At 42.7% G+C, this 14,385-nt stretch overlaps 1 protein-coding gene across 1 annotated transcript in view; it reads right to left on the bottom strand.

Moving 5' to 3' along the window:
• Positions 1–2,805: 2,805 nt before the first annotated feature.
• LOC123034265 (haloacid dehalogenase-like hydrolase domain-containing 5) overlaps positions 2,806–14,385 on the bottom strand; it is a 20,679-nt gene continuing 9,099 nt past the window's right edge. Inside the window, exons 2-5 of the mRNA XM_044451509.1 lie at positions 11,428–11,461; positions 10,506–10,680; positions 6,920–7,108; positions 2,806–4,961 (exon numbers count right to left, since the gene is read on the bottom strand). Coding sequence (XP_044307444.1) covers positions 4,556–4,961; positions 6,920–7,108; positions 10,506–10,680; positions 11,428–11,461 — 804 coding nt within the window. The 3' untranslated portion in view covers positions 2,806–4,555. The remainder of the gene's footprint in view (positions 4,962–6,919; positions 7,109–10,505; positions 10,681–11,427; positions 11,462–14,385) is intronic.

The raw sequence follows: 14,385 nt of genomic DNA, 5'->3' as shown, positions 1-14,385 counted from the left end.
ATTGTGAGTACTCATCTGTCTGGTTCCTGAGCAAGCCTTTGCAACCCATCTAAATGTGTCACTCACGACTTGGGTCACTCAAGCACCATGTCATAGAGGCGAGGGGACGCCACCCTTTTGGTAAGCATTCAGCCTATGAGCTTTCCAGTCTAGCTCCTAGACCAAAACGGGACCTTCTGCCACCTGGAGCAAATCTCTGGATTGTATCCAAGAGTGTCCTTTGGGCCAAATGAACAGTATGGACAGCTGGAGTTTTCCCTCCCCTATACTACATCCCCTATCTCACCGCCCACAAATGTTTTCTGTTGGATTTATCCTACTTTTTCTTTATTCTTTAATTGAACAGGGGGCTTCTCAATGTGCTGTGGTGGATTTTAAAAACAAAATACTTCCCAGTAATTAAAACATAATACAATAAAACTTCACTGTGTTGAAGTCAAATTTAATTTAAACAAATTAGAAAAACAACATCATTGCATCCAGTACATGTCCAGCCAATATGAAACTGCTGATATTCTAATCATAATGTGTAACTTTTCTCCAAGGTTGGCCTCCAGACCTTGAAAGGAAAGTGGCCAATGTAACTTTGTAAAAATGCAATTTTAAAAATGGGATCTGGAGGTGAGGATAGAGACAATACATGCTATTAACTTAACATCTGTTCTGGGTAAGCTGTTGGAAAGTTTATAAAAACACTTGTCTTGCTGAAGAAAACTCAGCTTGGGTTTTGTAATGCAAACCCTCTCACTAAACTTTCAGAATTGAATGTCATGTGGATGGGCCGATTCAGAGGACACTGCAGACACTGTGGACTTGAACTTTCAGAAGTGTTTGGCACACTTACCGAACTGCTAAACTCAGCAGTCATGGGAACAGAAGTTATATCCTCCTATGGATTGTTAATTTAAGAAAAGAAAACTGATGGCTGGGTTCAGACATGACAAACTCTCTCTTTCTGTGTATGTGTTACTATCATCTGTTTGTCATGTTGTCTGAACTGAACTATGGCATTTCACCAGGCTATGCCGGAGCTTTAAAAACCATGACAAGAAACAACAGTTGTTTCTATGGTTTCGCCATACTACCATAGCTTGTTGCACTGTCTGAACCTAGGGTTCTGGTTCCCAGGGTTCTGCTGGGTAACCTCCACAGAGTCGCCTAAAAAAGGTGACTACGCTAGGAGCCTCTCCAGCCATCCAGTCTCTACTGCCTAGTAGAAGACATATGGACAAATGAGGAACAGGCAGGTGATGTAGACAGTGAGTCATGGAACTCGTTGGTATTAAATTTTAGGCATGGTGGCTGATAGGATATGTGTCAACAGCAGGAAGAGAGTAGGGACAATGGAGACCACAATAATGAAGAAATCACTTGTGTGCTGGGAAGATCATGGTAAAAACTGTGAACTGTAGTAACCACAGAGGGTTGCTTGTCCCGTGTGAACCAACCCCATAAGAACAAATGCCCAGAGTATTGCAAGGAAGAAATGTTAAGACCAGGGTATAGATTAGGACTTGTGCTTTTCAACTTGTTCCTAAATAACATGGAATTAAGAGGTGAGCAGTGAAATAGCCTAGTATTTAGGGCTGTAAACATTAAAAGGAATTGCAAGGAACTCTGAAAAGGATTTTTTCAAAATGGAGTGAGCAGGATAACTCAATGATGAAGTTAAGCCTGTGTGTGACTCTTGTGAAAAAGCAAGACTCCCATGCTGTGAAAGGGACAGAAAAGAAGATTACCAGCAATATTGTGATGCCTTTCAGAAGATCTATGGTGCAATGCCATCTGGAATGTTACCTGTAGTTCTGTACCGGCATCTCCAAAAGGATATTGTACACCTGGCAAAGGTGCACCAGGGCACTAGAGGGAAGATGGCAACATTTGTGATTTTTGAGTGTAGAAAAGAATGAGTAAAGGGAAACATGACAGAAGTAGGTACAGTTATGCAAGGAAGCATTTCTCTCTCTCAAATCTACTAGAAGTTAGGGTCATTCAATAAATAAGTAGGAAATGCAGGACAGACAGACGTACTTCTTCACACAGTTCATTACCTTTGATATTGTGCTGTTCTGGTTTTTAATATTGATTTTTTTCCCTAATGTATTTAAGTAAAACAGAAAAAACTTTTGCGGGTGGTTTAAAACTACAGAAAATAAATTTCTGCAGAAGGATCTAGACCAGTGGTCAGCAACCCGTGGCTCCGGAGCTGCACGTGGCTCTTGAACCCCTCTGCTGCGGCTCCGTCGCTCAGCCGCTGATCTGCTCGAAGCTCCACTCAGGAACACAGCACTAGCTAGTTAAGTAAATCAGCTAGTTAAGTAAATCGCTACATTCCTCTACTAAACAAGCTTCCTGCAGGCTCTCATGTTACACGAAACCCTACTGACAAGATTCTCTTTGTCCCAATGTAATCTCCTTCATCTGAATGTTAAAAGCTGTGCTTGGGACCTGTCACAATTCACAGCACTTGACTGTTTATCTGCTAATCAGTCACTAAACACACCTATATCTCTGGCACAGCCACAGGATAAATCGAAGAAAAGTTTCTGAAGAAAACCAAATGTTTAATGATACGTGGGTAGATTAATTTGCTTTTACTGCTGACGAACTTATGGGGTTTGCTGTTTAATGCATGCAGCCCTTTAGCACTGACTTTGACTCTTCAGGAAGCTGTTCTCCTATTCAAAGTATATGAAAGGAGTCCTATTACTTTCTAATGTAAGATTAAAAATAACAGTTTTTAATGACTGAGCAAGAGCTGCAGCTAAATCATAATGAAGATATACATAGCATTAAGCTAAAAAACGATATATGCAGTGTCATCTTCATTTTAGATGTCAAAAGGGTTTTGTGGCTCCCAGTGTTTTCTTTTGTGTGGGAAACGGGCCCAAATGGCTCTTTGAGTGTTAAAGGCTGCCGACCCCTGGGTTAGACCAACATGTGTTAGAGCGGATTTTGCACAGCTATCACTTTTAAAAACCACACACTTCAGCTTTCTATATTTCTTATTACTGGTCTTATGATCATATGGGCAAGTGGCTAAAAATTTGTTTCTAACAAAATTTGTTTGTATCTGGCTCTGGGCAGAATTCTCACTTATTTAAAACTCTACTTTTGTAGTACCCAGGATATTTTAAACTATGAATTCCAAATTCAAAGTTAGGGAGGTGCACAAGAATCACCATCATCCATCTTTACTGATCCAATATTTGAAAGTCTGGCTATCGTGAATGATAAAGCATATAAAATGCTTTATCATTCACGATACATACTGAAACATACTGACCAAAGATCTATGGGAGTCCTTTAAAAAGGATTATTTTTTTTTACTGGGCATGATTCTTTGAATCAAACAACATGTTTCATAAAATGGAGAAATTCATTAAGTAAAATTTACGTGCACGAGATATATAACCCTTAAAAACAAAAGCGATAATTAGAGGAGGGGGAGAGGGAGGGGGTACTTCCTGGCAGGCTTGATCAAGTGTGCAATTGCAGTTTGGACTTAGGCTAAAACCAACAACTCAAACAGATGTTGGACATTCTGCAATCCAAAGCAAGAGACACACAGGAATGAATAAATCTTCAGTGTAAGATTTAAGACTTCATGAAGAATTCAGTTAGATGAGGCGCAAAGTCTAACAGAAACTCTTCCAAAAAGCTTTCACAAGTAAGTGGGATTTGAGCAACTTCTATCTGTTCCTGCCCACCCACTTCAAAGCATAGGTTTTTGAACAAACCTACATTTGGTGGATGATACTCAAGGGCACCTCTGTGGGATCCGTCAGTTTGGTTATAAACTCAGCTAGTGGAGCACAAATGGAAATCTACAAGGGAGCATCACAAATGCAACTTGAATAGAATAGAATAGAATAGAATAGGAATAGATAGAATAGTTGGAAGGGGCCTAATAAGGCCATCAGGGGGCCTTTGGAAGGGGCCATCAACCCCTTGCTCCACTTCTGCATGTGCTCACCCACCTGGCTGCAGGCCCACATCCTTCCAACTTAGCAAAGGTGGCTTGACATGCCGGGTTAATGGACAGTACCCCTGGACTGCACCTCCCAGTGCTCTGGATCATCTTTCCATAAGGAAGCAGCAGGACAGACAGGGAGTCCAGGGGAATATACGAATGGCAGCAAGAATGAGGAGGATACTGCAGAGGGGCATGCTGCGATCCCTGAAGAACAGAGCTTTGCATCGACATAGAAACAGTGCGTGTTTCCAAAGCACAGGTGCTGCACATGTTCAGACTCTGAACACATTGGGTGCACCTCTTTGCTACTCAGAGCCCTGGACTGAACCCACTAGGCTAGACAGTGAAGGTAGAAATATATACAGAAAGTACAATTCATAACAAATTATCGGATACTAAAGAAAGTCAGAGTGCAGAAATTAAGATATTAAAGGAAATGCTGTTAGAACAAATAGGAGTGTATTAGAAGCGCTGCACAGAAAGACGAACACACATTAAGGAATAGGTGATACTAAGTGCCCCTGTTGGTTTTTCATAAGGAGAAAAATGTTAAATGTCAAACAAGTAATCAGGAAGTTCTCAATTTCCACTTGGCGCAAAATTCTCCAGATGGAAGATTAGGTCAACAGCAGCATCAACATCTGGCACAATGTGGTCTGGTTCCACTAAAGCAGGATCAAACCTGAAATCTCGATGCCCATGAAACGCAGTCTCAGTTATAATCCCCCTTGTATCCGAGGGCACCCCTGTATGAGGACTGAAGACTCCAGTGCAAACAAGGACGGATCTACAGTTTGTGGCAGTGGCAGAGGCTAGTTCACTTTCCCAAGTGTTCTCAAGATCGTCTTCCTGAGAGACAGTGGCAGAGTTTGTGCCACCTGCAGCTTTAGCCTGGATGCGCGCCTTGGGACCTCTTCTAGAGCTCTTCTCTTCAAGGTAGCGATTGTAAAGATTAGCACCATAAATATCTGTCATTAGGTTATCCCTAGAAAACCAGGAAAAGGTACATCAGGATTAGCCCATTCTAGGCGAACAGCAATGGTTATCCTGACAGAGGCAACATTAGAAGAATTTACCATTTTAGTGATTATTACAACAGTGGCCATCGTGATCTGGAGATGATTTCAGCAGGTAGGAAAGGCTGTTATCTGCCTATGGCAGCCTAAAGGCTCAAGAGAGTTGCCTGTGTAAATCCAGCACGGCTGTGAGGTTCTGAGGCAGCACCAGGGCTCCCTCTTCTGGCCAGAGAGCAGGATAGCAGCCCTGGTGGTTGCAGCACTGGGCCCTCAATCAATCACAGCCACCTGGGATGTTACGAGCACCACCTGGGAGCCCTGAGGGAAGAACTGGCTCTTCCCTTCAGATGCTGTCTTAGCAACAAAGGGTCTTGATGTTGTTGGAGTGCCCTGTGCCTTCTGGAACCTGCTTCTGGAAACTGCCTGTTGCCTTGCTCCTCCTTCTGGACCATGCCCAGCTTCACCTGCTCCAGTCCCAGGCGTCTGCTTCTCCTTGGCTTGTCTCTCTGGCTTTTGACTCCTGACTGGCATTGACTGCTCTGCTCTATTCGGATTGGCCTACCTTGCACTTCTGTTACCCGCCTTGATCTCTGGACTGCCTGACTATGATTTGGAATGGGCCTGTATACTGTACTGGTTGCCTGGGTCCTGGTGCCCTGACCTGATACCCAGCTGCCCATGCCCTGGATGCTGACAATGGCTTAGCGGTCACAGTGTTGTACTGGCACTTGGGAAACCTGGTCCCCACTCAGCCACGAGGCTTGCTGGGCGAGTTTGGGCCAGTCACTGACTACCAGCCCAGCTTAACTCTGAGAGCCATTGAGAAGATAAAATGGAGACGAGGATGACCAGAGCCCCCCTGGGGTCCTTGCAAGAGCAAACAAGGCAGGGTAGAAATGTAGTGATAAATAAATAAAATGTCTGCACTTTCTCTGAACATTGTATTCCTGATCTAGCAGCACTGCAGGCCCAAAGCCCAGGGAACTGCAAACAGGTTTCTTATTACCTTTTGAGAAACAAGCTTCAACCTGGCTCATGGAATGCTTGCACAGCATTCTTCAGCGCAATAAACAATAATGAAGTAAAAAATCCACAAACACAACAATATTAGGAAGTGCAGACTCACTACAGGTTTGCAAGTGCTAGCACACAAGAACCATCTATACTGTTCACACACATCCTGCCCCTAAACCCATATAGCCAAGGTTGCACATATTTTAGAAATGGAAGAATCGGTTATTTCAGAATTTCAGGTAGTTGTTTCAAGGCATAGTGCAGGTGTGAAATCAGAAATGCAAAAGCCACATAGCACAACTACATGAAGTAAAAAGGCAGACTTAAGCAAATAGGTGGGAACAAGTCCCACTGAACTTGGAGAGATATTTAGAGTAAAAATGCCTAGAACTGGGCTGCACTGCTTAAGCAAATACCAGCAGGTGATTTGTTGGTTAGTGACTCCTCTTTAAGATGATTTAAAAAGATGTTTTCAAATTCAGTGGCAGTCTCACATTGTGTAGGTCAGAGCCAAGCAAGTTGTGGTTCTCCAGATGTTCTGTCAATACTGCCTCGTACTGATAGGAATCGTGCCCCTCCAGATGATTTGGCCTACAAGTTGCTAACATCTGGTGTAGCATTTGTGTGTGTGGGGCAGATCCATGCACCGATTGGCTGCCTAGCCCGACTACAATCTTCCAAGATAAATAATGGTTTTGACAAATACATTTCAACGTGTTTTCATGGGACGATTACAGTCTTTCTTTCTATTCTATAAATGTCTTTAATTTTGTGGCAATACCCTATACAAAATGTTCCCTTTCCTCCTTAACAGAACTGCAAAGAAAGGAAGAAAGAGATAGCTCCTTAATATGATCCGATCCCTTTTGCTGCTGTTGGGAATAGAAATACTCATTGATGAGAAGCCTCTTACCCGACCGCATACAGCGTCTGAATAGGTTTTCTCCAGTGCTTTGCAGCTGCCTGGGTCCTGATCAAGCGTTCTGCATAGTGATAGGTCAGTTCACTGGGCTTTCCCATCAAAGCCTCGTATTTCAGCTCTTTGCCAGTAATCTTTTTGTAAATGTTTTCCAGACAGACCATGAATGTTCCATGCCCGAATCTGAAATATACAGGAAAAAAGCTTCTGAGAAGAAATTATCAGGCAGGATACAAATTCATCATAACAAAGAAAAAGACCTAGACCCCCATTTGCCTGAATTCTTACTTTCTGGTCACATACAGTATAAGGCAAAATGAAACAAGTTCAGTCTTCCACCCACCTGCCTGCACAGCGTCTAGCAAGCACTAAATGCTGTTCTTCTCTGTGGGGAAAAATGCCAAGGAGTACCAGTAGCTGTTCAGCCATGTAAGAACACAAGAGGAGCCATGCTGGATCAGATCAGTGGTCCATCCAATCTAGCAGTGGCCTATTCACTGCCCACAGGATCCTTCAAGCAGGACGGGTGCAAGAGTTTCACCTGCCCAAGCTCCTCGGCAACTGACGTTATGCAGGCATTCCACCTCGATAACGGAGGTAGCACATAGCCAGCAAGCTAGTGGCCACTGAGAGCCGCCTCCTCCATAAATCTGTCCAAGCCCCTTTTTAAGCCATCCATGTTGGTGGTCAATACTACATCCTGGAGAATGGCCAATGTAATGGCCAGTTTTTAAAAGGAGAGCCAGGAAATTAGTCAGTTAGCTTACCGTTTGTTCTGAGAAAATTGACTGAAATCAGTATTAAAGGACAAATCAGTAAACCTACAAAGGAACAAGCCCTGCTGGGGGAATAACCAAACTGGTTTTAGCAAAGGTAAGTCCTATCTAACCAACCTATTACAGTTATTTGAGAGTGTCAATAAACACAGGGACAGGGGCAATCCAGTGGGAGACACTGTTCCTTCCAACATGAACAGTGAGTAGCTCCAAAGGGATCTCTCCACGTTGGGGGAATGAGCATCAAAATGTCAATTGCAGTTCAATGTAAGTACATGTAAGTTAATGCATCTTGGAGCAGAAAATCCAGTGTCAAGAACAGGTAGATGAGATACAAGCTAGCAGTACCTGATCAAGAAAGGGATCTTGGGGTTGGGGTGGAGAGCTTGATGAAAATATTGATCCAGGGCACCACTGCTTAAAGATATGTTGCATCTTCTTCTAAGAAGGTCAGCATTTTCATATCTGAACTCTTTAAACACTCTAGAATGGACACCATCTGGGCCCAGTGGTATCAATTCTGGAGTTCCTTATTAACCTTCAGTCTATCAATGCGATTGAGAATTTCATGTTTTGCCATTCCTATCTGCTTTAATTCCTCAGACTCTCTTCTGAATACGTAAGTTCAAGAATGATATCTGTTCTGAATCTGCAACTGTGAAGACAGATCCAAAGAATTATTCAGCTTCTTTCAGATCTCCTTATCTCCTGTTTGCATGTTTTCAACAGTAAGAAAAATGGGGCTAGGTAACTTCTTCCACAATGTTTACAAGGGTTCATTTAGTTAATGCCAAGGACACAGATGAATCTCTCTTGGCTAGTCAGGGTAAAAATGACTATGGGTCAGATCTGGATTATGCTAATAGAACTTAAATCCCATCACTTCAATAGCAGCTAAATTCAACTCGATCTGAATTCAACCTGGTTTCTAGTCTGGGCTGATCATACAACGTGACAGCCTGCCATTATTTAAGCCATGGGCAGGATGCATTTGGGGGGAGTTATATAATTTTTGCTATATAATAAAAATGCTTGACACTTGTTGTATCATGCAAACCTGGTGAATATGGGTGGCCAACCTTTATATAACCCTTGCTAGGTTTGTACAACATGCCCCTCCTTGGGAGGGGGTTGGATATGGCATGAACAGGCACTACAGCTTATTGTGAGTTAAATAAGCCACAACTGAGTCTGTGTGTTTGTGGGTGTGTCCTTTTAAAATACTTTTAAAAGGGTGAGATCTTATGCGTGTTTACAAAGGAAAAAGTCCCAGCATTCCCCATCCAATTGTAGGTTATGTTTTCAGTTTTAATGTACATAGGATTGCACTTTCACACAGAAAAACAATGTACAAATATTCTGTACATTGGGCATCCACTTCACACCCAATTCACAATTGGCTTGACCGGGGTCAGCAACCCGTGGCTCCGGAGCCACATATGGCTCTTTCATCCCTCTGCTGCGGCTCCCTGTCACTCAAAATATGTGTCACAACCGCCAATGTGCGACACCCACCAGCACACGATTTACTGAGGTTTTCAACCCCTGGTAGGCCAACCATGGATAAATCTAAGGAAAGAAAAGTTTCAGAAGAAAACAGAACGTTTAATGGTATGTGGGCAGATTCATTTGCTTTCACTGCTGAAGAGACTGGTTTACCAGTATGCTTAATATGTGGTCAGAAATTGGCAAACAACAAAAAGTTGACTGTTGCAAGACATTTCCAGAATAAATACACAGCCTTTGCTGAAAAATATCCGGATGGAGAGAAAAAAAGCCATTTCAGAACTGATGAGGAAGGTTGATCTGAGCAAAAATCATAATTTAAGTTCAGCTTTTTATAAATATGAGGAGGACTCAAATAGACATTATTTTATTTGAAAGTAACCTTCAACCCAGCATCTTTTTTTTGGAGTTCAAAATGTTTTTGTTGCATGCAGAAATAAAAATTTGTTTTCTCTGTAGCAGTTCATTGATTTCATAAATGCAACACACTACAGTTTTTTTTAATACATAGCATAAAGGTAAAAAAAGATATATAAAGTGTTATCTTCATTTTAGATGTCAAAAGGGTTTTGTGGCTCCCGGTGTTTTCTTTTCTGTGGGAAACGGGTCCAAATGTTTAAGGTTGCCGGCCCCTGGGCTTGACAAATGAACTATCCCTGTCACTTGTGAATCAGAAAAAAAGATCAATTCACTCTGAACACAATTACAAACCAAAATCAGATACTGTCAGGCTTCCGAGAGCAGTGGGAAAGCAGCGGGATTGGATCCATTTCTTGTACCCACCTTAGAACTCTCAACCGCCCTCCCCTAGCAAGGGTGGTTGCACCAGTGGGAAGCCTCCCAGTTCCTCTTTCTCAAGGGCCTGGAGCATTTCCATGGCAAGAATCTTCCCATGATGCCTCGTGGGCATCAGTGGAAGTGTGACAAGTTCCATTTCTGGTTCATAATTGGGCTTAGATCTCCTTCCCTGCTGCTGACAGAGCCACAGCTGGGTAAATGTGTGCATGACTGCAGGGAAGATGTTTTTCTCTGGCTCTGTTTTTAATCCAAGCTGAAGAATTAAGAATTCAGGAATTATAATGCTCATCTCAGATGTAAAGTGAGCATTCAAGATCAATGGGGTTCTATCCTGAATCCAGGAATTTTACAACTGTTCATGAATATTTTGTCTGTGGCATATGCCGAGACCCTTAGTGAAAGTTCTTTGGATTAAACAGCCATTCCTTGCTACTTTTGCCAAGGGGGGTGGGGGGGAAACCACACAAAGTATTCACAACACTTGCGTATTTTTGCCTCACCGTGGAGAATGAGCTTCAGCTGCCCACATCAGATCCATATTACAGGCCAGCACAGGAGTATGTGGGTAAGTCCCCTGAGGATATGGATTCCCAGGATAGCCGCTTGTCAAAAGAACATCTATTATCAACTGCAGGTTTGTCTCCCATCTCACTGGTTCGCCAAACAAAATAATTGCTGCAAGACAAGAACAGACTGACATGTTGGGAGTGCATCACTGCACACGGATAGCATAACAAAACACCCCTGCCCTTGTTATGCTCTACCAAAAGATGTCACAAAGCTCGAAATAATTTAAGTGGAAGTCCATGAGCTAGTAAATACTTGATAGTTACAGTACTTTCAGTCCATTTTTATTTCAGAAATTCATGAGAAAGCAGTATCTGGATTTACACTCAAGTCATAGGATGCATGTCATAGACTGATATAAGATCCGATACAATATATAAACCATTGATCTTTTTTGAACATGAGCATTCTAAGATGTAAACACACACTTTGGTGCATTGTTTGATGACGTGTATCTGCAATCTTACGCTGTGCCTTTTAGAATCAGTCACTTTTAGGCTATTCATTGTCTAATGAATCCCTGACAGATACAGCCCTCTACTGCACAGGTGCCTCCTTGTTTTTAATTCTCATATGTGACCAGAATTCTAAATATTCCAGCTCCAGCTAAGCTGTGATGTGAAGTTTTGGCTTTACATGTGCAGATAACTCAAAACATGAAAAAATGTTAGTAAGCAGCTGTAAGGTAGTCTAAATAAACAAGGGAAAAATACTGCCGTATGTGTGCAAGTCAGATTTATCACAACCAGCCACTGAGGTCATCAAAATGTTTTTTAGAGTGACCACGATACATTGCACTTAGCTTAGCAGTAAGTTATAGCAGAACTGAACACAGGCCGGAGGACAGATACTGACCCTCAATCTTGGGAAAGTCCACTACAGGTGGATGCTGCAAAGAAAAAACAAGTTATCTTAATTAAAAAAGCACCCTGAGATAGCAAATTAAACTGATGGTTCACTCGGATTCCTTGGACAAGATGTTCTGATGAATTTTTCAAGTTGCATCCTTAGACTTCCACATGAGGAAGGAAGACACAGCCACAAACAGCTGGGAAAGCACCTCCGTGTCCCATCCCCATGTCCTGAAAGCACACATTAACAGGCACTGCCCTCCGGATCTTGGCTGGCTTTGTCTCATAGGTGGCTTCCACATCAGCCTATACAGCTGCCAAAATAAACTCACAATTTAAATTCATAATTATCATACAATTTAAACTCTTAGACCAGTAAACATTACTTACATCTGGTTATACCCCGCAAGCCTATCAGACTGTGCCCCAGACTGGCCAAACAGACTGATGCCATACAGAAAACCTATGAAACTTTCTTTCTTTCCTTGCTTTGCTTTAAGGTTGCACATTGTTTCCTCACCCCAAAAAAGCTAAAAACAAGCCTCAAAATAAAGTAACAAGACACACACAACTGCCTTCCACCAAACAAAGCAAAAATATAGATAATCAGAGGGGAAACCTTACATTATCCAACTTTCCTGACTACTCCTACAGTCAGGAGAGAGGCTGCTTCAGTCCAATGTTCTTATTCTCTTTACCCTCCATCTGCCATGATACTTAGACAATTCTGTCACTAGTTCTTAGACACATTTCTTCATCTATATAACTGCTTTCTCAGTTGATGCCTAATATATTCCAAGATCAGTCAATATTGAGTACTTCTCAGAACAAATTGTACAACCTTTCATGTTGTACATGTTATGTCAACAACATAAAAAGTTATGTTATGTTATGTCATGTTAAGTCAACAACATAAAAAGGGCAATTACATTTGCCATTCATTCATTATGACACAAATATATTTTTGGCACTTACAACAAAGATACACTAAGAGTATGTCAGCAGTCCGACAGGCATTTTGGACCAAACCGCATGTCAGGTTAAGTGTGCTGAGGCATTTAACAAGACTGTTTTAAAATCTCAAAACCAGCAGGCACAAGGAGCAATTAGAAGTAAGGATATGAAGCTCAGGGAGAGGCAAGTTTTCCACTACTATGGTATTCCCAATGAAAATCTCCCCCACTGCCTGACTTGCTATTGATATTGGGAAGCAAGCTCTAATTGACATCAAAGCAAACAGGCAACCATATGGCAAAGACAATCCAACGTGCAAACTAATGCATATGTCAAAACAGTGTAACTTTGCATAGGTACTGATAGGATCTGAACTGACTAATGACTAATACAGAATGAAATCATAGGGGTATAAGGGTTAGCTCAGTGAACATGTCCATGGTACAGAAAGGTAAATTCCATGATAGGTCCTGAAAAATAAAGTGGCTACTTTCATAAAGCTTTTATTTAATTCAATATTGTGGCTACACTTAGGGCCAGTCCTACTGTGAGGCATCTGCCTCAGCCAACAGGTGGGCAGCACTGATGTGGCAGAGGACCAGGCCCAGTTTGTCAGGTAGCTTGGAACGCTTTACCGAGTCTAACGCTGTGCGTTGGAGGATGCCGTCCTCTCACAACTGAGAGTGAGATCCAGCTGCCAGTCCCCTTGGCTTCCACAGGTGGAATGAGGGTGCTCTATTTCCTCCTCCGTCTCAGGCAGCAACATGCCTTGGGCTGGCCCTGGCTACCCTGGGAATACAACTGGAAACGGGGGAGCTGAAACAGGCACCTGAAGCAAGCAGGCTGTTAGCAGACTTTCATTTGAGGAAAGGCTGAATCAGCCTTCCCTTGTCTGGTATCCCCCAAATGGCCATGCTGGCTGGCAGTGATGAGAGCTGCAGCGCAACACTTCTGCAGAGCTCCAGAAGCCGGGGCAGAACATTTCCAGCTTTTTCCCTTACGAAGAAGAAACCAAGCTACAACGGCTTTCCCCAGTGGAGTGCCTGCCAGATGTTTAGGACTTCACCTCTCACCAGCACCAACCACCATGGCCAATTAAAATATTAAAACTGTAGACAAAGCATCTGGAGGGCATCAGGTGAAGCACATCTGTTCTAGTGGCTTGTAAAATGAGGCATGGAATGGTCAGAGTAGAAAGAAATCTCACTTCTCTCAGCAGCCTTATAATACAGGGAGTATTTGGGATCAGTGAACTTTATGGCCAGTAGATTTTGGTCACGCTCCCACCCCACAATTTGCCCCTACTTCTTTACATAACACATTACTAATGTATGGTATTCTCTGCTTCAAGTTTTGGTGGTGGAGACAAGCTCAGGTGGCTTCAAAGGGGGATCAGTCGCCACCCATTTGCCCTGACAGCTGAACAAACCTCTCTAGAGGCTGTATCTTCGAGTACCTGTCTCTGAATGCACAAACAGTGGCTATTTCCTATGTGGCCTGACCGTGGGATTCTCAGAGGCACCTGGGTGACCATTCTGTGAAGCAGAAACCTGAACCAAATGGGCCTTTGCCTTGATCCAGCACAGCTCTTCATATGAACATGGTTATGCACAAGATATCAAGTCTTGAGCAGAGAACAATGTGAGGCCAGTGATTCAGACAGTAAAATATCAATATTTAGGGTCAAATAAACTATGATAGATGCATAACTCAGACCCGCACCAGGGCGGTGGTGTTTTAATTCCCAGTTTCCATCAGGCAGGGAGGGGAGGGTTATCCATTGGCTCCAAAGGGAGCTTTTCTTCCGGAAGAAAGGCACAGAGCAAATAGCCACTGGGAATTGAAGGGTTCAAGTTCCATTTCCACATGCTGTGTGGCCACAATGATAACCTTTACCCTGTGCCTGCCAGCCATTAAAAACAAACACACACAAGCCCCAATGAATTCCCAAATAAAACTTTTATTTTCTTGCCTAGTTTGGCCCTTCATGCTTCTAAGTTATACTTCT

Source organism: Varanus komodoensis, unplaced genomic scaffold (assembly GCF_004798865.1).
Source record: "Varanus komodoensis strain SLA01 unplaced genomic scaffold, ASM479886v1 scaffold6_2, whole genome shotgun sequence".
Classification (NCBI taxonomy): domain Eukaryota; kingdom Metazoa; phylum Chordata; class Lepidosauria; order Squamata; family Varanidae; genus Varanus; species Varanus komodoensis.
The sequence above is the reverse complement of the archived record's forward strand: the minus strand, read 5'-3'. Positions and strand labels throughout refer to the sequence as shown.